This window comes from Hippocampus zosterae, chromosome 2, assembly GCF_025434085.1.
Source record: "Hippocampus zosterae strain Florida chromosome 2, ASM2543408v3, whole genome shotgun sequence".
NCBI classification, from domain to species: domain Eukaryota; kingdom Metazoa; phylum Chordata; class Actinopteri; order Syngnathiformes; family Syngnathidae; genus Hippocampus; species Hippocampus zosterae.
This window is the reverse complement of record NC_067452.1, coordinates 39,509,186-39,536,814: the sequence shown is the minus strand read 5'-3', so window position 1 is coordinate 39,536,814 and position 27,629 is coordinate 39,509,186. Positions and strand designations below refer to the sequence as shown.

At 45.6% G+C, this 27,629-nt stretch overlaps 1 protein-coding gene and 1 long non-coding RNA gene across 53 annotated transcripts in view; one reads left to right on the top strand and one right to left on the bottom strand.

Moving 5' to 3' along the window:
- nid2a (nidogen 2a (osteonidogen)) overlaps positions 1-25,653 on the bottom strand; it is a 47,844-nt gene extending 22,191 nt beyond the window's left edge. For 43 of the 50 annotated variants that reach the window (XM_052059083.1, XM_052059085.1, XM_052059091.1 and 40 more), the window contains exons 1-17: positions 25,410-25,653; positions 22,874-23,059; positions 21,586-21,705; positions 15,875-15,976; positions 15,577-15,716; positions 14,027-14,159; positions 12,464-12,799; positions 11,346-11,454; positions 9,890-9,929; positions 9,694-9,803; positions 9,459-9,592; positions 9,242-9,353; positions 8,767-8,967; positions 8,453-8,683; positions 3,030-3,164; positions 1,772-1,900; positions 902-1,024 (exon numbers count right to left, since the gene is read on the bottom strand). In XM_052059083.1, the coding sequence (XP_051915043.1) occupies positions 902-1,024; positions 1,772-1,900; positions 3,030-3,164; positions 8,453-8,683; positions 8,767-8,967; positions 9,242-9,353; positions 9,459-9,592; positions 9,694-9,803; positions 9,890-9,929; positions 11,346-11,454; positions 12,464-12,799; positions 14,027-14,159; positions 15,577-15,716; positions 15,875-15,976; positions 21,586-21,705; positions 22,874-23,059; positions 25,410-25,616 (2,548 nt within the window). In that variant the 5' untranslated portion in view covers positions 25,617-25,653. The remainder of the gene's footprint in view (positions 1-901; positions 1,025-1,771; positions 1,901-3,029; positions 3,165-8,452; positions 8,684-8,766; positions 8,968-9,241; positions 9,354-9,458; positions 9,593-9,693; positions 9,804-9,889; positions 9,930-11,345; positions 11,455-12,463; positions 12,800-14,026; positions 14,160-15,576; positions 15,717-15,874; positions 15,977-21,585; positions 21,706-22,873; positions 23,060-25,409) is intronic. The other 7 variants (XM_052059076.1, XM_052059081.1, XM_052059082.1 and 4 more) reach the window with 2 other exon arrangements.
- LOC127596615 (uncharacterized) overlaps positions 1-27,629 on the top strand; it is a 106,209-nt gene that overhangs the window by 21,270 nt on the left and 57,310 nt on the right. The window lies entirely within an intron of this gene.

The following is a 27,629-nucleotide window of genomic DNA, read 5'->3' as shown; positions in this document are numbered from 1 at the left end:
GTGCGAATGGTTGTTCGTCTCTGTGTGCCCTGCGATTGGTTGGCAACCGATTCAGGGTGTCCCCCGCCTACTGCCCGGAGACAGCTGGGATAGGCTCCAGCACCCCCCGCGACCCTAGTGAGGATCAAGCGGTTAGGAAGATGAATGAATGAATGAATGAATATATTTAATTTATCGGTTTTCTAGCAAATTATATGTAGTGGCCGGGTTGTGCCAACAGTTTAACAGGAACATTTCTCAACATACAATTGGCAGGAATTTGGGGATTTCATTATCTCCGGTGAGTCCACGTTTCAAATTGTTTTTTAGAAACGTGATGTCCACCAGACCAAAGACAAAAAGGACCATCTGGACTGGAATCAGCACAAAGTTCAAATGCCAGCATCTTTGACGCTATTTTGTAGAAGAATCAGTAAATTTCGACATTTTTGGTCATTGCTCATTCGCCAGCGACTGGCCTGCCATTCCGTCATCATCACTCCATTTTTATTTCAGGCTGGCCCAGTCCATGTTTCCATCATTGCTAAATTACAGTACGTCACCGATATTTTAGGACTGTCAGTAAAATATATATATATGTTTACAAGGGTAACCGCACAATTGTATTCATTCAGAAACACTTTGGACCACGTCATATAAAATAAATACAGTACAATTCTTTTACTATGACTGCTTCTCTATAATTAGTACCCTCAGTTCCAAAATGCAAATGTTGTGTTTTCAAAAGGAACGCTCTTACACCGTTGGAAACATGCCCCTGTGATTTACAAATCACCATATTCTGTTTTTATTTACATTTCACACAACGTCTCGGTGTCAATGGAATTGGGGTTTGTATTTGTCGACATGTAGACACTGTCAATGCCTGGAAAAAAAACCGCCTCATGGCAAGATCACTGACCTTGTTGGGAGCAAAGGAAACCATCTCCATAAAAGCCATTCTGACACTGGCACTGGAAGGAGCCTAGGCTGTTGGTGCATCTCGCATCGACGTGGCATGGAGAGGACCTGCATTCATCCATGTCTGAAGACATGCAGTCATAGATAGACGACGAACACTGTAACGTGTGCTAATGCATTGTAATATGTATATGGCTGAACATGCTGTCGATTTAATCAACAGCTACATTGTCTTTGTAGAATTTGCAGGGGAAATTCATCAAAAGTTCTCAGACACACACACACACACATGCAACTACACACACACACACAGGGACCCCACCTCAGGATTTTGGTGACAAACTCGTCACCCTTTGCCTTCTAGTCAAAGATTCATAGAAATAATAATATGGTAAAGTATTATTGTTAAACCCGGGCGGCCCGGTAGTCCAGTGGTTAGCACGTCGGCTTCACAGTGCAGAGGTACCGGGTTCGATTCCAGCTCCGGCCTCCCTGTGTGGAGTTTGCATGTTCTCCCCGGGCATGCGTGGGTTTTCTCCGGGTGCTCCGGTTTCCTCCCACATTCCAAAAATATGCATGGCAGGCTGATTGAACACTCTAAATTGTCCCTAGGTGTGAGCGTGAGCGTGGATGGTTGTTCGTCTCTGTGTGCCCTGCGATTGGCTGGCAACCGATTCAGGGTGTCCCCCGCCTACTGCCCGAAGACAGCTGGGAGCATCCCCCGCGACCCTAGTGAGGATCAAGCGGCTCAGAAGATGAATGAATGAATGAATTATTGTTAAACATCTCTCTCTCTCTCTCTCTCTCTCTCTCTCTCTCTCTCTCTCTCCAACCCCAACCCACCTAGCATGTTGTGGATAAGAGCACTCACCCACACATGTACGTCCGTCAAAGCCAAATTCATAGCCGGCCTGACAGCGGCAGCGATGGCTACCAGGTAAGTTGACGCACTGGGAATGAGCCCCACACGTAGCCAAGCCCTCTGCACACTCATCGATATCTAACCAAAGAGAGAGAAAGAGAGAGAGAGATAAAACACCTGGAGCCAAGGCTGCATTCTTAGTACAGTACAAGACGTGATTATGCGGTCATGGAGAGAGACACTGGGGCCCATCCATGGGAACCGAGGCAGAGCCCGGGGCTTTCCTAGTGCTGTCAGCAGGAGACACTGAGATAATGCTGAGCTAATGACAGGCCACGGACAAGCTTAAAGCAATGGAAGTCCCTGTTAATTACATCATTAAATACAAGGGAGGCCGGGGGGGGGGGGGGGGGGGGGGGGCAGACAAGGAGGAGGAGAAGAGGGAGTGATGATTCCTTCCATACACATTGGATGGACAGATGTTGAAAACGCTGCTCCAGCGCCTTGAACTGTCAAAGTCTTTGTGCATGTTTAGTTCGCTGTGACGGGAAGTCAGGAAGGGCAAACACTTTGAGTGTACCTCAGTAAATTTTTCAGGGAGACATTCTTTACTTGACTATTTATTTTTCGGGTGACTTTTCACTTGTTCTTCCTACATTTAAAAAGAGAGTATTCTTAATTATTAGTTATTACTTAATTATTACTATCTAAAAGAGTATTATTAAAAAGAGTATTCTCTCTCTCTCCTTCTCTTTCTCTCTCTCTCTCTAAAAAAAAAGAACAGCAAAACGTTTTGACCAGTGTAATGCAAAATATTCAGAGAGGCAAGATATTTCCCATTCATTGCCTTATTTTTTTTATGTTGTTGTCTCCATCTAATAAAAAAAAACTAAACGCATTGGTTGTATTGCTCTCATTTATTAGAAGCTAATTTGGCAATTTTGCTGAAGCAAAGCAACTTCTGTTGAGAGCTAAATTATTGCAATACAGCGTTATGATAGTGTGTCTCATACATGTGATAAAAGAGTGAAACTATTCCGCACGCAAAGATGCTTTTTGTTCATTGTCCCAAGTTCAAAATATCTATTGTATATAACTGACAGTAAATAATATTTGTACTTCAGTACATTTCAGAGTCTGCATTTTAAAATATTTCTACTGAGGGACACAGTGTGAATACTTGTGCCACCTCTGTTGGAGTGAGCCAGACACCATTTTCCATAAAGAAAAATAGATTGGGAATGCCACAGGGGACTAGTTGAAGTACCTTGACAGTTGTGTCCATCCCCGCTGTAACCAGTTCCACATCGGCACTGGAAAGCCTTGTCCTCCAGAGGGGTGCACTGGGCAGTCGTGTCGCAGTCATGGCTTCCATCATAGCAGGGGTTAACCAACTCTGCTCCTGTCAACCGCATTGAAGCAAAACATGAGAAACGCATTGGTTTTACATCACCAACAAAACCGTGGCCATTAAATGTGTTGCTTTCATATTTTTTTTGGAGAAGGAATTGCAATGTTGAAAAGATTTAGGGTACTGCTTATGGCACAAGGGAAATATCGTAACTAACCAAAAACAGACATTTTGGTTCATCTTATGACATTAGATCAAATATATTTGTTACATTCAAATTGACACCAAGCGTATGACCGGAGAAAATGTAGTTTGACGTTACATTGAACGTCTGTATACAGTGGTGCCTTGAGATACAAGATCAATTTGTTAACACTTCATCTTCACCATCTTCCGTACCGCTTGATCCTCACTAGGGTCGCGGGGGGTGCTGGAGCCCATCCCAGCCGTCTCCGGGCAGTAGGCGGGGGACACCCTGAATCGGTTGCCAGCCAATCGCAGGGCACACATAGACGAACAACCATCCACGCTCACACTCACACCTAGGGACAATTTAGAGTGTTCAATCAGCCTGCCATGCATATTTTTGGAATGTGGGAGGAAACCGGAGCACCCGGAGAAAACCCACGCAGGCCCGGGGAGAACATGCAAACTCCACACAGGGAGGCCGGAGCTGGAATCGAACCCGGTACCTCTGCACTGTGAAGCCGACGTGCTAACCACTGGACTACCGGGCCTATTTTTTTTGTTAACTTGTTAATTTGTTAACACTTGGGACTCAAATCCTCATTCCCCATTGAAATTAATAAAGATGCCATCCACCCATTCCAGTCCCTCCCACCCCGAAAAAAAAATTGTTATGTGCTTACTGATAAGACAAATACCACTCTATAATGTTATACTTAAAAAAACCTCAAGGTAAGATATATTTAAATACAATGTAAATGAACACCTTTTTTGCTTCAATATTTGCTTCAATTCAATTGACCTTGTGGTAGTATAATAAAGTCAAAATGATTTACAAGACATGGAGATGGTCTCAGCTCCGCAGTAATCAGCAGTAATTGAGAAATATACGCTTGTGAGTATTGTTTCATTATCTGTCTGCATGTGTCGCCACCACCATTTGTGTTCAAATATCCGTTGCTTCAAGGGTTATCGCAAGGCTGATGCTATTTGTTAAGGGGCTTCATCCGAAAAAAAGTTCATCTTGTGACATCTTTAGGCAATCATTATCATTAAAAAAAACAAGTCGGTCAAACGTCACACACAACAAGAGCAAAAGAGCCGTCAATGAATAAAACTCGTATTTGGCAGAAGAGAGGATCCTCTAAAAGTGCTAAATTCACAATGAGTTGACCTTTGAACTATTTAGTGTTAAGTACTTTGAATGATTACAGCAACAAGGCTAAGTAAACAGTCAGAGCAATTCCCACAAGATGGGTTTCTTTTAGGAAGTAACTTCCTTTGTATTCTCAATAATCAGCACATGGTTGAAATTAGACACACCAAGATGACACACACACACACACACACAGTACGATAAGTGAGCAGATGTGTGTGAAAGGTTTCCTCCACCATGACCGCACATTGACCAGGTGTTACAACATGAAATGTTTTGTACGTCTGAACTACCGATTGGCGCACTAGATGAACATTACAAGTCACAAGGATAGCTTCACTCTATTTTGTTTACGCAGGTGAAAGCAGAGAGAGCTGATCACTGAGCTGAAATTCTGAGGAAAAGCATTTTCGGACTTTCTGGATCCCATCTTAGTCCAATTTACTCGTGCAAATGGATGTCATGTGCTGCTAGTACGTTGATTAAATCAAAGCAAAATCTGATTGGATGCTGACTTAGTGGTGAGGTCGCACTTGCAGTCTTTTTTTTTCTTCTTCCACGAAAAGCTTAATATTTCAGAACCAATAAGAAAAAAACAAGAGCTTAAGTTTCCCTAAACAAGCTCAAGAAGAAGAAAATAATTTTTTTTTCTGATCAACTACATCAATGCTTCGCAAAAAAAAAAAATAGTAGAGTCGACCCAAGTCGCGGTAGAGTGAGTCAGAAGTGGATGGCGTACAGAGAGAAAATCCCTTGCACACAGACAATGACGTTTAGTCCAGATTGCTTCCATGTCCTGAGGCCAGAGCTTCATGCGTGCTTCTAATCAAGGCACGTCTCAAACGTAGTCATGAGACGGTGACGAGAATATCGACCGACACAAAAAGGAGGGTGGATGGTAAAAGACCCTGTGTCAAGGGAATTTTTGTTTCTAAATACGGTATACTGCACACGTCTGAAAATGATTGCTGAAAAAAAGCGCATAATACTGAACTTTGGCGACATAGTAAACTGTTTTTCAATGTTCCTGATTATTTATTTTTTTTATAGGCGTGGCTAAAACGGTGCCGAGGGTCGCATTTGGAAGTTGTAACACAAGTCATCCCCTCGCACATTATATCAGAACTTGAGCAACTTTTTTTTTTTTTTGTATCAATGCTCATCTGGTGCAATTACAAGTTACTTAGTTACCAGGCTTTTGCTTTGTAAGCTTGCAGCTGGCTAACGCTAAAGCCTCAAGATGACCCGCTGGGGTTTTTTTCAAGCCCACTGGAGACTTGAAGATGATGTATTTTCACAGCTGAATCCTGTAGTGACGTGTGTGGATAAGAAAGAAGCTAGACAAAGGAGCATCCATTTTTTAGCAGGGTGTGGTTTCACGCATTCAGCGGACACGCCCACAGCTGCTGGAGAGCTGACACAATGGCTTCATTTTTCATGATCGCGAAGCCTCATTTGATCCATTCGGGATTGCTTTAACCAGTCAAATTGACGTCAATTACAGGACATTTATTTTCACTCGATAGCGACTTTAAAGTCATCAAGGGAGTGCGGAGAGGAGTGTGGTGCACCTCAAAGGTGAGCTTCCTTCTTCCAATGCACGCTTAATCACAGCATGGGGTCATGAAGAACAGCATCAACAACATGGCCAATAGACTGTGTCGACATGAAGAACTTTCCCATTCATAATCTCAAGTATGAGGGTGTAGAATTTGGTAGTGATCCGGAGGACAATTGTTTGGCCTTGGAGGAGGCCTGTGCTCTATTGAGTGGCATTCATGTCAAGCCCGTGATTCTCATGACATCACAGGGAAGCTATTCTGCCCGGCAACCCGCCCCCGTCCTTAAAATCTGTCACTGGATAGGGTATTATTTCCCAAAGCGCGTGAGACCCTTCCATGCACATGTGAGCGCCTAGACACACACACACACACACACACACACACACACACACACACACACACACACACACACACACACACACAAGCACACGCACACAAAGCACTTAGCCCATGTTTACAAAACCCCTGATCCCCAAAAGCTCTTCCAGCTGTGCTCTGGGTGTATAAGCGTGTTTGTGTGCGGGTGTGCATGTGTGCGTGTGCATGTGTGTGCTTCTTCTTAACCGTTACAATCAATGGAACATCAAAAATGACAGCGACTTGGTGCTCTCTTCATCGTCTTTTTTTTAAAGATCAGGTCGGACTGACTGAAAGAACACTATGTTGCGGAGAAAAGAACGCGAGATATTGTTGCGACATTTGAGTCCATTAGTTTGACTGTTGGTGGGGGTTTTCAGCTGCAGATGAGTAAGGATCGAAGGGACGTGGCTCTTGCTGGGATGCCAGAATTACAAGTTCAACGGGCAATACAAATGGAGACAAGTCATATTTGTGTGGCCACAATGACAGACAACACCAGGAACTACTCCTAACCCAACCCTTATCTTAACCACTAACTCTAATCATAACATGAGACAAGAAATCTAACTAGCAATGTAGCGGGCATCCTTGTGGAATTAAAAAACAAAACAAAACATGGAACGAGCACTTGAAATGCTTCTAAAATCCTCCCTCACAAATAAATCCAAAAAAAACCCCCAAAAATAATTGACTGCTCAAATACATTAGGGCTGTTCACACGGCAAGATTTGGTCCGGTGCTGCACCGGGGCTGCCCCAGTAGAGCGTTCACACGTGCAAATTAGCTCCGGGGTAGCCCCGGAAAAGAGCTTATACCGGACCAAATTTGCTCCGGGGCAAATGCTCGTTTGCGAGGCAGCACCGGTGTAAATGTGCACGTGTGAACGCAACTGGGTTAAATTAGCTCTAGAGCAAATGCTTGTGAAGAGTACGTATGGCGAGAATGTTTTCTGTCGTTTTGCTCCGCTGCAGAAACTGCCGTGTGAACGCAAGTGGGGCAGCCCCGAGACAGTACCGGGGCTGCCCCGCTCAGCGGCTTTGTACGTGTGAACGCTCCACACAGTTTGCTGCGGTGCAAAATATCCCGCAACAAACTATCTCGGTGCAGCACCGGAGCAAATGTGTGCCGTGTGACCGCCCCTTTTGATGGAGCCCATCAGTCCTACGAGCCGAATGCTGCAGGCAAGCTGAATGCGAGCTGAGTGTTTCTAGCGGCGCATTTCTAATGTTACAATACGGGACAATATCCTTGCGTGTTACCGAGAGGACCAAGAGATAAACAACGCAGCCAGCTCCTTATAGCTACAGGGACCGAGAAAAAAATTTGAGCATGCTTGAGTAATGGCCAACGAGGATGTTGCCGTACCTGATGAGTGTACTGATTTGTTTACAGCTGTTGAACTGTCAACCAAGGTAGCATCGATAGCAGGTTGAAGTTGCCATTGCAACCAGATGGAGCATTTTGGGGGAAATTTTGTCATGTTAAGAACCAACCCTAATTACCAAAACCAATCAGGAACTCAAACTTTTAACCATGGGCACTAACTCTAATCACTAGCTCGAACCGCTAGCCGACGCTATTGACGCTAACCAACCAACCAACAGTCCCGGTAATTCAAACAAAAAGTAGCCCACCCCAAATTTGTTAAAGAAAAAAAAAATCTTTTAATTTGTCATTCTTGTGTCCGGGCGGCCCGGTAGTCCAATGGTTAGCACGTCGGCTTCACAGTGCAGAGGTACCGGGTTCGATTCCAGCTCCGGCCTCCCTGTGTGGAGTTTGCATGTTCTCCCCGGGCCTGCGTGGGTTTTCTCCGGGTGCTCCGGTTTCCTCTCACATTTAAAAAAAAAACATGCGTGGCAGGCTGATTGACCACTCTAAATTGTCCCTAGGTGTGAGTGTGAGTGCGAATGGTTGTTCGTTTCTGTGTGCCCTGCGATTGGCTGGCAACCGATTCAGGGTGTCCCCCGCCTGCTGCCCAAAGACAGCTGGGATAGGCTCCAGCACCCCCCGCGACCCTAGTGAGGATCAAGCGGCTCGGAAGATGAATGAATGAATGAATTCTTGTGTCCACTAACCTCCGACTGGGCTGATCTTGTTGGTGATGGCGTATCTCAGTATCCGCTCCTCCTTCACGTACATCACAAACACTCTCTCCATGGTGATCTGCTGGGTCTCGAGAGGCGGAACCCGGCTGTCGTGTCGACAGTCACGGTAGGTGATGTTCTGTTTTAGCTGGAACGAGAAGGACTCGGATCCTCCATCCGGCGAGACCACGGTAAACTCCCTCACGGAGTTGGAGGTGGCAACTGGAAACAAAAACACAACGGGTGCTTGTATAAGCAAATGGCACACCTTTAGTGTCGGGCGACTTCAGTGGTCGTCCTGTTACCTGAAGGGTAGTAATGATACGTCTCCTTAAAAGGATCCATCGTTACTTCAGCAGCAGGAGGGAGAAAAGGTACACTGCCGCTGAGCGCAGTGTCCACAGTGAAATGGTTGTTCTCATCGAGGCCTCGCCCTGTCTGACTGATTAGCAGCCGCTGGTTGCCAGGATAAAAGACAAGTTCGGCGTGTCGAGTGAACTCAGCCCCTGACAAGGACAAATATTTTCAACACTGATCAGTTCTTTTTTTTGTTTTTTTTAAAAATTATCTTTACTAAAGTCTCAAACTTTTCCCTATTGTCTGTAAAGAAATAAGCTGAACGGTACATCTGGATGGCGGAACGAGAGACTACCGCTTAATTAAAGTCAAAAATAAATCAGGCTCTTCTGATGTTCTCAACAGCTCTCCGCCTTGGTCAAAACGATATCATGAGTTTCTCATCTCAGTGTGACGTCATGGTGAAAAGTTGGATAGGGGTACCTGTTGTTTTGAATCCTGCTTGGCTGTTGGGCAGCTCCAGCGCAAAAAGCCATCCAAACAGCTCTCCAATTGGCGCGGCCGGCATCAAGGCCCAACCCACTGGCTCAGGGATCTAACCGATCAGGTCAAGATGAAACGTGAATAATGCATGAGATCTGACGTCTGATCTTTCGTTGTATTTCGAGTGGTATAAAACACATTCGGGAAGCGCCGGTACCTCACTGACGGCGGTGTAAGCCCTCCCATCTCCAACCACGATGTAAGCATGCAGGTCGATGTTGTTCAGCTCCACGGGAGTTAAACCCACGGTTACTGTCCCACTCAGCTTGCCACTGACGCGCTGGGGGGCCGCTGAAAATGACAACAACAACAAAAAAAATGACTCATGATGCTCATTGTGTTTCACTGAATTCAAAAATATGATAAGAGCACAGCGGGAACTGTCAACAAACCTTCCGGCAAGCAGTGGCGGCCATTTCCGTAAAAGCCGGGTTGACAGTGACAGCAGAAACCCGTCGCGTAATCAGAGCAAAAGGCATTCTGGGAGCATTGCTGCTGGAACCTGTGACAAACACGAATCCATGACTCATAATATTAAGAGACAGAGAATACTGCGTAATAATATATGCTTTAGAACTGAAAGCATACCTCGCACATGTTTCCTTATTCTCAGTGGTGTAGTGAATCACTGCAAAACAGGAAAAAAAAAAACCTCTGAAGATTTTGAAGCGATGACAAGTGAGACAAGTGTTTGACATTATGGTAAATATACAGTATACTGTCGACAGAAAAGAGGTTGGGAAAAAAATTCCTGAAACACACACGCACACACACACACATTTAGGCATGCATGAATACTGTACATACAGTACGAAACACTTGGACACAGAACAGCTGTTGCAATGCCGCATCATCATCTCATAGGCATGTAAAATGCTTCGATACTTGTTTGAAAAGACAAGGATATAGTCGCTCTCTGCCAATCTCTAAGCGCCACCTCCCTCCCCCAAATAGAAAGGAAAGAACAAAGACCAGTTATGTTGCAAGCTTGGTTAAACAGATGGTTACTTGGTGACCAGGCTAACTAAGGTGTGCTAGCTAGCTTACCCCGCTCATTAGCCAACATGAAGCTCTTTACCGACTGAATACCGCTGAAGTAAACTTGTTTAAAAAGTAAAATTGTAATCTAACGTCAAACAAAAAAAAAACTTCCAATACTTAAATACATTTAATTTTAGAAAATTACTTTTTACTGCGATTGGCTGGCAAAAGGTTCAGGGTGTTGCCCGCCTACTGACCCAAGACAGCTGGGATAGGCTCCAGCACCCCCCGCAAACCTTATGAGGATAAAGCGGATCAGAAAATGGATGGATGGATGAAAATTATTTTTTAAGTACATCAACTGTGTAGTATCATTTAAGCCTTTTCCTAATTCGCTTTATCCTCATAAAGGTCGCAGGAATGCTGGAGCCTATCCATGCTGTCTTTGGCAGGGGGTGTACCCGGAATTGGTTGCCAGACAATCACAGGGAACACTTACACCGACACAAACAAACCATTCGCGCTCACATCACACCTCAGGCAGAATTTGCAGGCTTCTATTGACCTGCCTCGCATGTTTTTGGAATTTGGGAGGAAACCGGTGTACCCGGACGAAACCCACGCAGGCACGGGGAGAACATGCAAACTCCGCACAGGAAGGCCGGATCCAGGATCGAACCCTGCGCCTCTGCACTGTGAGGCTGCCGTGCTAACCAGTCGACTACCGGGCCGCCCTTTGTAGGACTTAAGGAAAATGTTCTTGCCAAATCAAGAACAAAGTAGGACAGACAACAAACAAGAACTTGGAATGTAACTGTTAAATGACATTTTGTGGGGGGTCCAATTTTACTGCGAACTGATTCTAATTTATGGCAAGGGACATTAACACCCCCCCCCCCACACACACACACACACACACCCCTGGTAGTTGCACAACAGCCATATTGTAGTGCAGCTGCCGAGGCTGAGGTATGGTTTCCCTCCACTTCCTGTCAGCCATCCTCCGTTCATACATTTAGGACAAAGTATGCCATAAATATAAATTTCCGTGAAGGTGTCTTACCTCCTGTGTCAAAGTCAACATCTTCCTCTACACTGACCACGTGACCTCCAGAGGACAAGGGTGGTTCATTTCTGTGAGGGGGATACAAATGTCCCACCTCCACGGGAATCTATAAGAGTAAAAACAATCTTTTAAACTTTTAATGAAAAGTAATGCGACTGAGTGCCAATGTCATGTATTATGATTCCATGATGGCTGATATGCTGAAGGGGTGGAAATTCCAAGTTTTTACAACACCCTGCAAAGTGATTCGTTTGCTCCGTCGCTTTATAAGAGATAAGACATCACAAAAAAATGAAAAGAACACAGAGCAAAGAAATGACAGTACTCATATCCAGGTTCACGTTCACCTGGATAGATTTGCACTAGCTAACTTTTGCTGCTAGCTGTTTCGATCAAGTTTCATGACCCTTTTCCATAATGTTCAGTTTTTTGTGGATAGTGTATACGTTGTATTAATAGTGGAAATTTACTGACTCCTTACAACAACTAAACACACAGTCATTAATGTCTCAACTAAAAAGTGAAAAATTCAAAATTGGGCTAAACGAGCTATTTTCCACCCGTCCCCGTAAGGTATGAATGTGGTTGAAAAGAGTGTACAGTTTGTACTGAATGTTAATATGCATGAAATTGATTGCACATACGTTTTATTTTCATTCCCCATTACCAAACTATTCATTCATTCATTCATCTTCCGAACCGCTTGATCTTCACTAGGGTCGCGGGGGGTGCTGGAGCCTATCCCAGCTGTCTTCGGGCAGTAGGCGGGGGACACCCTGAATTGGTTGCCAGCCAATCACAGGGCACACAGAGACGAACAACCATCCACGCTCACACTCACACCTAGGGAAAATTTAGAGTGTTCAATCAGCCTGCCACGCATGTTTTTGGAATGTGGGAGAAAACCGGAGCACCCGGAGAAAACCCACGCAGGCCCGGGGAGAACATGCAAACTCCACACACAGGGAGGCCGGAGCTGGAATCGAACCCGGTACCTCTGCACTGTGAAGCCGACGTGCTAACCACTGGACTACCGGGCCGCCCCAAACTATTCTGTTCAAGATATTTGAGGTTTTGAAGCACAAGTGGCGACTTATGAATTACTGCAGGTTTACCTGTGGCCGCTGCTCTTGGGACCACTGAGCGCCTCCATCTGGGATGGCCTCTTGAGGAGGCGGCAGCGGCGGCGGCACATACTGCCGCTCCGCTACCTCTGAACCGTGCCTGGGTTCAGAGGTCAAAGGTAAATCTTCACCGCCATGCGACACCTCAGACGCTGACAAAGGGAGGTCAGAGCTTCGCGACTGGAGAGTTTCATCGGCGACCGCTGGGCGGAATTCCAGATCTTCACCTGTCAGGGGGAAATCATCGTCCTCCTCTTGATGAGCGGGCTCAAAGTTGCTGTTGTCTTCATAATCTTCAAAGTCATTGTACTCGGGGGTAGTGGCACCCTGGGAGGAACAACCACCGAGAAATCACGGCGAGCAGAGGCATCATGCGTGCAATCCTGCATGAGATTTGATTTAAACACCCCATCAAGTGAATTCAGACAATTTTGTTGATATGCATCTCGATTCCATGTGGTGCGATATGATTCAAGGACGGTTCGATTCGATTTTGGTTCGATTCTAGTGGGTTTGATTTGATTTGATATAGTTGGGCATAGTTCGAGAAGGTATGATCCAAAGCGTTTCGGGCTGAAAGCAGAATCATTTTTACAATATGAACTAACTTTTCTGTACTTTAGTTGGCGAATTTGCTCCATAGAGATTTATCAAGAATGAAGGAGAACTGCATTTGTCGCATTTGAAATAAGACAGAAGTGACGGTGTTTGGTCCCATTGGCTCTTGTATATCCCATCCTGCGGACTTGGGCCCCCTGGCCCCTTATCTGAGGCCCACGGTCTCAAACTTGGGTCTTAAACTGCACAGTGATTTTTAAATTGGACCGGCAATTTTTTAAAAAAATTTTTTCTCTCTTTCTCCTTTCTTCTTTCTACATACATTCTTGCTGCTGGAGGCTGTAAATTTCCCCATTGTGGGACGAATAAAGGATATCTTATCTTATCTTAAATTGGTGCCATTGTTAAATCCAGCTTCTTTCATCTTAGGCAGCTTGCTGATGTCATACAGCCATTCGTGCCTTCGTCACATCCCGGCAGGATGACTGTGATGCGCTGAACTTTGAAGTCAGCCAATCCTCCATGAAGCGTCTCCAGTTGGTCCACAATTCTGCTGCTCACATTTTGACTGGTACGCGGAAGAGGGGGCGCATAACTCCTACTCCGGCCTCCCTTCACTGGCCCTATACATTTTAGAGTTCTTCTGAAGATCTTATTATTTGTTTTCAAATCTTTAAATGCAAAAATGGACATCTGTTCTCAATCGCCTTACCCGAATAAACAGTGGTTTAAAAGAAATAAAACAGACAAATGCCGAAGAAAATGTGTGGTGTTTGATTGACAGCTGAAAGCGTTCAGAGCGGACACATGGGTTTGATTTCTCATGATTTTAGAAGCCGTGTTTTATATACGGCTACTTTTGCCGATTCTTTCCAGTCATTCAAATTTGACACGGTCGCTCTATTATGCGTTGTGTGAAATTTAGAAGGCAGATTTATTTTAACTTGAAGAGACTATTAAAAAATGACAAATAAAAATCAAGAGGAGGGAAATTACCAGCGTGTGGTCAGGTTCTCTTGGGAGAGGGGTAGCAAGGATGCCACCAATCGATGCAGGGACAATGTTGTCAAAAGAATAGCGGTTCCCAGTGTGGAAAAGCCAAAGGCCTGGAATTCCAGTGTTCCCAACCCTTGAATGGGGGGGGGGAAGAAATACAGCCACTTGAGCAATGCCATGAAGTAACACTTGTCGCCTAAGCCACAATTCCGCAATCAAGTAAGACATGTCTTCTTTGTTCGGATTGGGTACAAAGGGTCAACAACAGTTTAACATCACAACAGAAGGGTGCAGCTCGACGCACAAGAGCACATCGAGTTCTCGAGAGACAATGGTCAAAGCCATTCGTGTGGGTTGCCAGCAAATGCGGACGATTAGCGCACGTCTTTACGAGTCCCGAGACATCATCGTTTCACGGTAAATTAAAAACAACCGCCTTGCTCACTTCGCAGTCTAACGAGGCAATATGAACATCTGGAAAGAGAACAGGCGGATCGGTGCAGCGTCTGCTGTGATGCGGACGTTGTATCGGTCTGTCGTGGTGAAGAAGGAGCTGAGCCAAAGGGCGAAGCTCTCAATTTACCGGTCGATCTACGTCCCAAACCTCACCTATGGTCACGAGCTATGGGTCGTGACCGAAAGAACGAGAACCCGGATACAAGCGGCTGAAATGAGTTTTCTCCGCAGGGTGTCCGGGCTCTCCCTTAGAGATAAGGTGAGAAGCTCAGTCATCCGGGAGGGGCTCAGAGTCGAGCCGCTTCTCCTCCACATCGAGAGGAGCCAGATGAGGTGGCTTGGGCATCTGATTCGGATGCCCCCTGAGCGCCTCCCCGGTGAGGTGTTCCGGTCATGTCCCACCGGGAGGAGACCCCGAGGAAGACCCAGGACACGCTGGAGAGACTATGTCACCTAGCTTGCCTGGGAACGACTCGGGATCCCCCGGGGAGAGCTGGAAGAAGTAGCTAGGGAGAGGGAAGTCTGGGCTTCCCTGCTAAAGCTGTTGCCCCCGCGACCCGGCCCTGGATAAGCGGTAGAAGATGGATGGATGGATGGAAAGAGAACAGGGAAGAGTGACGGCCACTTTGCTTTGTGCCTCACTATCTCTGTTCAATTTCATTACAAAGATGTTTGATGGGTTTGAGGTCACGGCTCAGGTCAGACTCCTCCACGCCAAAGTCATCCCAAGTAAAATTTAATGGACCTGGGCAAGAAAAAGGGGGCAGCCTGAAAGGCGGATGTGACGATGACTTTGACCACTGCTACAAGAACTACGACAAATAATAATGAATTTGCTTGATATGATATCCAAACAGGCATTCAATGCCAATTTTTTTAAGATTCCAGGAAATCAACCCCATGTACATCTTTATATTTTTGTACTTTTTTCCCCCCCATCTGGCAGCGTTAAGAAGGGTCTAAAAATGGCTGACACTGAATGACAAATTCAAACCGAAGGCCCTCGCCGCCTTCCCGTTTGTCGTTCTGTTCTCGGTATTCAAGAGAGGCGCGTGTATGACCGGCAAGAAAAGCTGTCACGGCTTTGTACTAACTGGGTGAGACGTTTGATACTCTGTTCATCGCTGGTCACGCTGTAGTAAGGTCCCTCGGTTCGGGAAAAATAGAGATAGGTGACTTCTCCTCTGCTGAATCCGACTCGGGCGGCCAGCTCTATCGCCACTTTAAAGGACTCCTGCATGGGGGGAAAGGAAAGCAACAATACAAAAAGTCATCCGGACAGGCGAGGTTCTGTTTTCACTGGTGTGTGGGACGCTAAGCTATGATGCTAAGCATCTGCACGCGGGAGTGTTTCAAGGAAAACAAGCACCTCCTTGTTTCCGCTCAGTTTACCTTGGGCCTCGTCCCAAAGAAGTTCAGGCCACCCTCGGGGTAGAGGAAGAGCGCGTACGAGTCGCTTTCGTCGTAACCAATCACTGCCTGGAAGGTGTTGACCTGGACGAGGGAGGAAGTTTGCACTTGAAAACTAAAACGGCGAGCTCAAATACTTCCAAGCGAGAACATGAGAAAGGAAACGTTTTTGGCACAGAGGGGACTTACAGCTCGGTCAAGCTCCCATTCAGGGAGATGCCGATACACAACAAGTTTAAATCACGTTTTCAAATAGCCAAAGCGGAAAAGGGACGCGGCTAAGGCAATTCGGTTGTGCACCTTGTCGACGAGCAAAACACGTTAATCGTATTCCCTGGAAGCACGTCATTTGAAATTTTTCACTGTAGTCAAATTACGAGTAACCAACTATTGTCAAGACCTTCCCACGGCGCACATATTTGAAGGACTGTTAGTTACTCCATGTGATTGTCATCTGTGCACACACACACACACACAGACACACACAATCAGTAAAAATGGTGACTTGTGGGTTTTTGCTAAAAACTTCACAGGCACATTCAGGGCAGCCCTCTGATGCTTTTTATACGTTATTCTTATGGGGACCTGCTTTTTTGTCCCCATAAGAAAAATGGTCCCCAAGACGTGACGGTGTTTCCAATTTTATGTCCCCTCAAAACATGGAAACGAGTGCACACACACACACACACACACACACACACAATTCCCAAGCGAACGATGAGCACAGCTGTCTTCCTGTGTGTGCGGATATCTTTCACGGCGAGGTTAAAGACGCAGGACTCGCACGTCTTCTTCACCTATAGCCAAGGAAAAGCACACATGTGCGTTCCCTCCTAATTGTTTACGGCGACATCTTTAAACCATCTTCTTTGTTCTTTCTTGTAGCCCTGCGGGGCTCGTTTTAATTAGCGCGTCTGCGTTTGGGAGGCTGCGAGGTGTCTGTATGAAATCTGCTTTTAAACAGTGACGCTCATGTCGAAGAGGGAGACATTGTGGATATGTTTTTTTTTTTTTTAAGTCAACATATCCCTGTTCAAATGCCAGGCTTTTCGTGATACAAATTGTCAAACTGAACCGAAAGGATGTGGTTGCAATCTCGATTATAACTGGGGTAGGGGCTGTATGTGTTTCGAAGTGACCAATCACTTTGGAGACTCATGTTAATGGGTGTCAGCACGCACGATTTAAAGTGCCTTTGACGTACCCCCCCATAAACATTTCAGATGTTCTCGAAGGCTTTTCCTGATATGGTTTGTTTTGTTTTTCCAAGGAGAACCCAGTTTATTGCTATTTCAAACGCCGTAAAATTCCCGCCACCTCGGTTAAGGCCCCAGTTCCCGTGGAAGAATAACAGCCCCAAAAAAAGCATGACGGCACTTACGAAAATAGGTTGTGTGTAGACTTTTTTTTTTTTCCCTTTCAATCCGCTTATAACAAGTGAGGTCGAGAATGGTTCCTGGATGATAGATGACACTGTCGATAGTTAGTGAGACAGACATGTAGGGAATGTAGATTACCAGATAGGCCAAAAAATACCGGTGGCAAGACTTGGAGTTGGAGATTTTACTGACCACAAACATCCACCCCCACCCCCACCCCCCAAGCCAATTTGCACTGAGTGTCCCTTTGTGTTAGTGTACGTTTGACACACAGGCCAAAGACATCTAAGACAGCCTCCCCCAAACCGCCAACACCTAAAAAAACCAACCAAAAAAAAAACAAAGGCTTTCTTTCCTCACCTTTTCATTACAAGCATGTGAGTTGATGTGTGCACACACACACACACACACACGCAGACGCACACACACACATAATGACCTAGGAAGTTTCGTAAAGAGACGGCAAAGTCACACTGACCTGCAAAAACAACACAAAATCATCTTATGCCTACAAAGCCAGCCAGCTGTGTACTGAAACTGATTATTTTCTTTTTGGGAGGTGGGGGTACAATTTATTCGTAGTAATGTTCGTAGCAGTCGTAGTTGTCATGGCACCCACGGGCGACGTGGATGTTGTGTTGTGGGACATCTCAAAAGCTATTTCTAGTATAGCCAGCAGGTCGCTAAAAAACAGGACAGGAGGCCGCGAGAGACCCCTGGGCCGGACTTTGGGAAGCCCCTGATTTCGATGAATCAACAAACAGTTTTGAAACTTCCACTATGAGATCCAAGCTTACTTTGTCATCTGTTTTCATTTCAAAGAGTATTGCATAAAGCACCCATTTAGCAAGCGAGTTTACGCAATGACTCAACAGATTTCGTATGACCCGACGCTGACCTGCGGGATAGTCACTTGGGAGCAAGAGCGCTGTTTGTTTCTACTCCACAGATACCTTGCTGGACACGTCGTACTTCATAAAAAAAACAGACTTCATTATCTTTTGGGTAAGATCAAATGAAGACATTCACAAACATCTGCTTTTACTTTGCAAGACAATGACCAACCCCGGTCACTAAATCACTTTCAAAAAGGTTGCCGATGACAGCATTAATCCCTCTTGTGTGATATTACTTAATTGTGGTTTGGGCACGGTGTTCGACCGGTTAGCACGTCGGCTTCACAGTGCAGAGGTACCGGGTTCGATTCCAGCTACGGCCTTCCTGTGTGGAGTTTGCATGTTCTCCCCCCGGCCTTGCGTGGGTTTTCTCCGGGTGCTCCGGTTTCCTCCCACATTCCCAAAACATGCATGGCAGGGCTGATTGAACACTCCAAATTCTCTTTATGGGTGAGTGTGAGCGCGAATGGTTGTTCGTTTCTGTGTGGCCTGCGATTGGCTGGCAACCAGTTGAGGGTGTCCCCCCGCTTACTGCCCGGAGACAGCCGGGATAGGCTCCGGCACGCCCGCCACCCTCGTGAGGATAAGCGGATTAGAAAACGGATTTGGGTTTTTTTAAATCACTAAATTACACCAAATTATCACCATCAGTCTGATGCTTGCCGTGTGAAGCGAGTTGAGCTGAGTACAACGTCACCATATACTGCACTTGTATCGCGAGTTGGCGATCACAAGTAATAAAGGCGTAAAATGTTACTCCCGGTATATCTCGTGAGTTGAGTTGCTCATATTTTAGAGCATGCTAAAAGGCAAAAAGTGAGAAACTAATCATTTAGCGGCGGTCTTTAGAAAAGCATTTCAGAGCTCTACGTGTGTTTGTGTTCGCAATAATACGGACATCGGTGATACTTTGAATCAATGTAATGGTGAAATGAAATTTCCACACAATGCCATCTTGACAGCACCCAATGGGCCCCCTTCCCCCAAACAAGTATGACCCCCCCCCCAAACTCCCACCCACCCACCCAGTACACATCCTGAGTGGCACACAGGACTCAGTTCACACATCCTCAACAGTCCACCCCCCCCCCCCACTGAACTCCACCCAGCACCTCCGGCTAATCTCTTCAAAGCAAGATGCTATCAGTTCCGAGACCCTCAGACCGCTGTGATGGGCAAGGCCATTTAAACCCCCCCGCCCCCCGCCCCCAACTTCCTCTGAAGACGTTCAACAATTTAATACATTCACAGGCTCTCATCCACATTGTCGCAAAGTCAATCGACTTCAAGGCAATGGCCAGTAACGCGCGGAGCATATGTATGATTTGCAACATTTGACTCTTTGCTCCGTCGGGTCGGGGGGGGAGTACGAGGGGCTGACAAGTGAGATAAAACAGCCTGTGAAAGGCAAGCAAAGACAAACACAGATGAGAGGGCGAGACACGGGACGGGACTATCCCCTGTGGTTTTCCGCCAACCACTCCCTCCCATCATCCATCCATCTCTCCATCCTATGCGACTGAAAGATAAAGCTAGCGCAGCAAGCAGAAGCGAATTCACACATGGCCAAACGTATTCACAACTTCTACTTAACTCATTCACTCCCAAAGACGTTTTTAAACGTCTTTTTCAGACTTGGTCTAGAATTGGCTGGTACTGAATGAGTTAAGAAGAACAAATAAATGGGGCGGAAGAAAAAAAAAACAAACCTAATGGAAAAATAGAACCCCCAGTTCAGCTCCTGTACATAAGTTTAAAAGTAATGACTCTGAAAAGTACTGAAGTAAAGTACTGTGAAGGAAAATCGTAAATAGTACTGCGATTTATCCATTTGTGTTCATATTGTATTTAATTGAAAGATGTTTGTTGTTTTTTTTTCTCTTTCTCCTTTCTTCTTTCTACATACATTCTTGCTGCTGGAGGCTGTAAATGTGGGGGACACATTATTCGTCCCAGTGTGGGACGAATAAAAGATATCTTATCTTATCTTATCTTATCTTAAAAGACGAAAAAGTCCAAATTTGTATTGCCACTTACATACAATACTGACCCCAAGATATCGATCAATGAAGCCGTCCCCCTTTGGATGACTTTTTTTGTGCGTGCGTGTGAGACTGAAAAAGGAAACAAGTCTCTTTTGACAAAAGTGAGGAGTACAAACTAACATGTACATGACCATGTTGTCAAACGCCGGTAAAAAAAAAAAAAAAAAATACTACATTACAAAGTGTGGTGGCAAAGTATTTCTACTTGCTTATTTCCTGTCACTGACTAAATACTCTAAATCAGGGGTGTCCAAACTTTTTGCCAAGGGGGCCAGATTTTATGTGGTAAAATGTCGGGGGGCCGACCTTGGCTGACATTCTTTACATTGAACAACAATAACCCATGGGCCGAGTTATGGGCCGGCAATGGGCCAGCTAGTATGACATATCAGTCAATATAAACACGGAGTGATGTCTTGTTAACTCGTGAGTGATGCCCTCAAGTGTCTAAATGCTATTACTCATTTAGCCACTAGAGGGAACCAGTACTCTATGAAACATCACTCACCAGTCTAGAGACCTCAGTCAATGCAACACGTGTTCCATTGCGCCCAACCTGCGGGCCAGACGGCACTGATTTTATGACGGGGGCCGAGGGCCGGATGAAATTCGACCGCGGGCCGGATTTGGCCCCCGGGCCGGACTTTGGACATGCCTGCTCTAAATGCATGGCTGAGAGATTGGACATACGGTGTTGGTTGTTAGTCTTAAGTACAGCAGCGAAATATTTGTGCTTCATTACTTCCCACCACTGACTGAATCTCGAGCACTCTGCACGGTCCAGCGTTTAGATATACAGTACACGTACACAGAGTAGTGATATATTCATGCTGTTGGTCCTGTTGATTCTATTTTGGGGATGGGGCGGGGGGGGGGGCATTTTGGCATCTAGTCGAGCTTGTTTCTTGGAGTGGACGGAGTGTTTTGCCTTGTGGCCTTCTAAAATATTCGTTTCATGTAATGCAGGTTGGCTTTACATCCAACAATGTGAAATTTGACTCCATTAAAAAACTCTGCTCGGTCCAGATGCAACCAATTTCAATTTAGATCATTTTAGATACGTGCACACTGCATACGCAGTCAAGGGATTCCATGAGGTTTTATTCAAAAGCTCGACAATTGGTTTCGGTAGTAACCGATTTGGGGAAAACAGGAAAAAAAAAGGAAGGAGTCACCAACAGATCTTGGAATCGGGAGTGTTTGTCTAAATTGAAAGGGAACGGAGGACAATTTGGTGACCCGGGAAAATGACCTCTGAACCGCTTGAAAAGGTTAAGCGGGAGATTAGCAGATGAAGGAGACCCCTTGAGGCTGAATACACGAAACCTCCAAGAATTCAGGCGAATTGTTCATCTGCGGGCAAGTCGTCTTACCTTGTTGGAGGTCCCCCCGCTGCTTCCAGCGGGCTCCTCATATGCCGCCACATTCTCCCATGTTGCCACTACGGCGTGGGTGGGTGTGAATTTGGCGTCTGGGAAACCCCGGTGCACTTCCTGCCGCGTGGATGATGCGGGGGGGGGGGGGGGGGGGAAGAGAAAAAGAAGAATACAGTTGGCAAGTGTTTTACTCATTTACATTGAACAAGGCCAAAAACGCGGCCAGAAAAACATTCCCGGTCTTTTTCGGATCAGAGAAGGCAATGACCATTTGCGGGCTGAACACAACTTCAAAATCTTAAACATATGCAAAACCAGTTTGTGGTGTAAAACTGTAGAAAAGTATGTCTGGGGGGGGGGATTGAAACCACGTCCAAACTGGAACCCCTCGAAAAGAATGTATAAAATATGTGCGGCACGCAAGGCTACGAGTATGGCTATCAATGAAAAGTCGATGCGCACCTGTTCAAATGCCCGTTTTTTTGTGATATGCAAAAATGAGACTCTGATAAATCACGTCAACATTTTTTTTGCCTCCATTAATGATCCGTCCAATCTTTACAACTCAATTCTGTTTTTTTTTGTTTCATTACAAGGATGTGGGCCCGGTAGTCCAGTGGTTAGCACGTCGGCTTCACAGTGCAGAGGTACCGGGTTCGATTCCAGCTCCGGCCTCCCTGTGTGGAGTTTGCATGTTCTCCCCGGGCCTGCGTGGGTTTTCTCCGGGTGCTCCGGTTTCCTCCCACATTCCAAAAACATGCATGGCAGGCTGATTGAACACTCTAAAATTGTCCCTAGGTGTGAGTGTGAGCGTGGATGGTTGTTCGTCTATGTGTGCCCTGCGATTGGCTGGCAACCGATTCAGGGTGTCCCCCGCCTACTGCTCGGAGACGGCTGGGATGGGCTCCAGCACCCCCCGCGACCCTAGTGAGGATCAAGCGGTTAGGAAGATGAATGAATGAATACAAGGATGTGGCGTTGTTCAAACTTGTCTTGAATACCCCGTCAGGGTTTAAAGCACCTCGGATTAAAATCAACTTCAGCTGTTCTTGTGGGCTTTTCCCAATAGATTTGGCTTCGTAGCAGAAGCCTGAACATTTCGTAGCAAGACCGATTGCTGCTGCTGTATGGGAAACGTGTACTTTGGGGATATGTTCAAACTTAAAAAAAAAAGTTCAATGTCTCGGCCGCTTGCTGAGCAAGCTAACAAGCGCGTGTTTAAAAGCAATTAGCCGTCAAAGTGTGCAAACGACGCTTTTGGGCTCTTTTCCTTGTGTCAACGCACCTGGGCCACTCTGTTGAGCACGCTGGGCGTCTCGGTCACCCTGTAGAAAATCTGTCCTCGTCCTCCGCTGGTGTCCATGTCAGCCAGAAACGGCGCCACCACCGGGAAGTCCGTGGGGAAGCCGTCGTCCACGTACTGCGTCTCCATCGGCAAATCCTGAGCTGATATGAACCCGTTGGTGGCCACCTGGACAACATCACAAAGAGGTCAACGTTCCGGTGTTATCTTTGAACCGTGGATACAAGAGCACCCCCCCGCCCCCCCGCCCCCCCAAGTGAGCCTTTAAGTCGACCAAAGTCTTTTTTCAATGCACCAACAACATTCTCAAGGAGGATAAGCCACCTCACTGCACACTGATGTGCTGTTGACATGTGCAGCGGATAGAAAAAGTCGACACACCCCTGTTCAAATGGCAGGTTTTGGTGGCATTAAAAAAAAAGGGGGGGGGGTTACAAACATAACCTTTTCCGTCATATTGCAGCCTCTAACTTGCACAACGGAACTAAATTTTTACAAACCATTTCGAAAGACAAGTGAGATAATGCGGTTGCACAAGTGTGCACACCCTCTCACAATTGGGATGTGGCTACATTCAAAATTTAACAATCACAGTTCAACTTCTGTTGAATGGGAGCCGTCGCACACTTGCCGCCATTTAGGGCGCCTCGGATGACCTTACAATAAAGTTCCGATGTTCTAGTAGGCTTTTCCTGACTGTTTTTTTTTTCTAGCAGATGCTTGAAGGTTTTATGCCAATAATGACTGCTATTTCAAACTGTTCATCATTCCCGCCACACAATTTCAGTAAAACACATTTTCACATCGTCTGATTAAACCAAGGTTGATTTTTTTGGGGGGGCATTTTGGCAGGTATGTTTGGCGCAAACACATCACTGCTCATTACTAGTAGAAGAACACCATGTCGACAGTGAACCATCATCATGCCTTTGGATGGGTTTTTTTTTGTCTTTTTCAGAGGGAATATGATCAATTCAAAATAGTTGTCAATATGAGCACAAAACATTCAGACATCCGCGACAAAGCCAAAACACCTCAGCTTTTTCCATCCATCCATCCATCATCTACCGCTTATCCGGGGCCGGGTCGCGTGGGCAACAGCTTTAGCAGGGAAGCCCAGACTTCCCTCTCCCTAGCTACTTCTTCCAGCTCTCCCCGGGGGATCCCGAGTCGTTCCCAGGCAAGCTGGGTGACATAGTCTCTCCAGCGTGTCCTGGGTCTTCCTCGGGGTCTCCTCCCGGTGGGACATGACCGGAACACCTCACCGGGGAGGCGCTCAGGAGGCATCCGAATCAGATGCCCAAGCCACCTCATCTGGCTCCTCTCGGTGTGGAGGAGAAGCGGCTCGACTCTGCTAGCTCTTGGGACCTCAGCTTTTTTTGTGCATTAATTCCCGGCGCTCTGAACTGTGTATTTTGACTCCTTTTTAATGTTACTGTACATGTGAGGGGTTAATTCTGAACCCAACCACATCCCCGGTTTGAAGAGGGTGTGCACACTTGTGCAACCACATTATTATAGTTGTTTGAGTTACACTCTGGATAATATATTGTGAAGACAAAAAAAAAATCAAAAGAGTTGTACAAGTTGTAGACCACAAATGGTGGAGGGAAATACGATCCGTTTTTTTTTTTTATATCACAAAAACCTGTCTTTTGAACAGGGGTGTGTAGACTTTTGATATCCACTGCGAATGATGAGCATGGTATATTTACCCAACCGCTAAACTTCAATTAATAGTTCACTCACCTGTTTAAAAAAAAGCAACACCTGCACAAATCTAATGGCCTCGCGTTGTCCAGTAATGATCCCGTTTACCCTCCCCAGTATGAACGAGGCTTTTACTGAGACCACCATGAGGATGATATCGCTCTCCACCCCTCCTCTCAAAACAGATGAATCATTCATTCATTCATTCATTCATCTTCCGAGCCGCTTGATCCTCACTAGGGTCGCGGGGGGGTGCTGGAGCCTATCCCAGCTGTCTTCGGGCAGTAGGCGGGGGACACCCTGAACCGGTTGCCAGCCAATCGCAGGGTACACGGAGACGAACAACCATCCACTCTCACACTCACACCTAGGGCCAATTTAGAGTGTTCAATCAGCCTGCCACACATGTTTTTGGAATGTGGGAGGAAACCGGAGCACCCGGAGAAAACCCACGCAGGCGCGGGGAGAACATGCAAACTCCACACAGGGAGGCCGGAGCTGGAACAGATGAATCAATTGTCATATAAAATCAATAAAACAAGAACATAAACCTCGCAAGAGTTATTTGCGATGTGTTTATTCTGCTTTACTTGTCACTGAATGGAAAAACTCAAGTCCGGGGGCCTCATTCAACCGCTGCATGTGCATGTTAAATAAAGAAAATAATTACATGCTATTTGAGAAAACAGAGATGTTCACTCTTCCAAGTGAGAGAACTTGGATTCTGCTGCAGTAGTAGGGGGAGAAGTGAGGGGGGGGGGGGGCAAAGACAAAATAAAAAAAAGTCAAGGCATGCAAATGTACTTACATAAAGCTGATAGAAGGGGGTGTCGTAGAAGTAGAAGGGTTTAGGCAGAGAGATGACTTTGGAGGTTTCATCGTCTCCTTCTTCCAAAAGTGAATCTCCACTTAACATGCCATAAGGGAACATTTGGGCCCTGGGGATGGCCGCGACCGAGCAAATGCTGCAGCACAGGCCCAGAAGGTAAACAGTCACCATTTGCCCTCTCTCCATTGCAGAGGGGCCGGACGGAGAAGGAGCTGCAGCAGCAAGGGGGACAGCTGGACTCACGGGGAGCAAAGAGAAGAAGAAGAACTCCTCAACTCCACTCAGCAGAGGCGCTAATACTCGGTGAGAGGGAGGGAGGAGTTAAGGGGATGCTGGTGGTGGTGGTGGGGGGGGGGGGGGGTTGTGTGGGTGGCGACAGCGGTGGAAGCAACATCTGTCTCAAATTAAGACAAAACAAATAGAGCATTTTTTAATCCAGATGCAACTTTTATCGGTTTCGCAACGACGAAACCGTGAATTATTTTGACACACTTGGACGCGAGCGCCTTCGTCGCACAAATCACACTTTCCTTCATTTTCATATTCCTCGGGGAGCGCTTGGATTCTCTTGATACAACTAAAAGCCCCGAGATATAAATTAAATATTAACGCTACTTTTAAACAGAATTCCCCTCTCCATCGTGGGGGTTAAATTCCAAACCACCCCCGCAATGAGTGTAATCGAGTGATATACAGTTGGCATGTTTTTTTTTTTTAATGGCCTTTACAGCAACTTACATTTTCTTCAAGGTCTTTAAACACATTTTCAAAATAATCCGTCCATCCATTTCCCAAACCGTTTCTCCTCCTCACGAGAGTCCCTGGCGTGCTGGAGCACATCCCTGCCGTCTTCTGCAAACACATTTTAGGACATAAGACACATTGAGAAAGCACAAGAGCGATGGAGAACACAAAAATAAAAATGCTGTTATTTCCAAAGTAACAAACTTATCATCTCACAAGATCCATCAATAATTATTCTAAATCAGCAATCATTCTAGAATGAAACTCGAGCCGTCACATTCTGTAGGCAGAAAAAGCAGGATGACATGAGCTCTCATTCAGTAGTTGACGACAAAAAACTAGGCTTTGTTGAAATACTTCCTATTTTATTTTTGCTCTTTCAAAATACTCAAACTTACGGAAGAGGATTAGGGCCAATGAAGAAAGAAAAAATAAGGTTGGCAAGATTCTCACTTTAATCTCAGAATTCTGACTTTAATCTCAGAAAAAGTCAGAATTCTGACTTTAATCTCAGAATTCTCACTTTAAAGTCATTGAGTACAAACTCAATGAGTTGATGTTGGAATTACACCCAATGTAAACTACCGTTATTAACTGCACACAAAAAAATAAAATATATAAATATATAAATATATTACATAATACATACATATATTACATTATATAATACATTTCAAGTGCAGTGGTGCCTTGAGATACAGGTTTAATTTAATCTTGAATCAGATTTCTCCAAGGAAATGAATGAAATCAATTATTTAGTTCCAATAATGCAGACAAATGAAGAAGTTCCACTCAAGTATTTTGAGTAACTCAGCAATCTGCAGTAATATTTGCTGTTTGGGGGATAAAGAACATATGCATGTGTGTATTGTTATATTGTCTGTCTACATGTGTTACTGCATCATTTGTGTTCAAATATTCCTATCTAATAGGTTTTGGCATGCGCGCCACCCTTGTGAGGATAGGCGGATTAAAAATCATGTTTGTAAACCAAAGAAAAAAAAAGTAAGTAAAAAAAACGGTCAAATGATGCCTTGTATCTTGATAATTCAAAAAGCAGGTCACTTGTCTCTCAAGGCACCACAGTAGTTATGAAATTGAATTTAAAGTACACCATGGCACCAGCGAGCAGCACAGTGGACGAGTGGCTGGTACGTCAGCCTCACAGTTGTATGGTTTGAAGTTCGAATCTTGGCTCCAGCCTTGGTGTGTGGAGTTCGCTTGTTCTTGTCGTGCTCCCATGAGGTCGCCTCTTCACACGTTCCAAAAACAGACACGTTCGGATCAGTGAAGACAAAATCAGGGGTCTCCTGTCAAAAGATATCACAAGCCACGATGCATGAGGCAGGGCCCGAAAATAGAATTGACGCCCCCCCCCCCCAAAAAAAAGAAGCCCAAGCATGAATTCAAGGACCTTGCATTACTGTGTGCTAAAACCTTCTTCGTCCATTCATG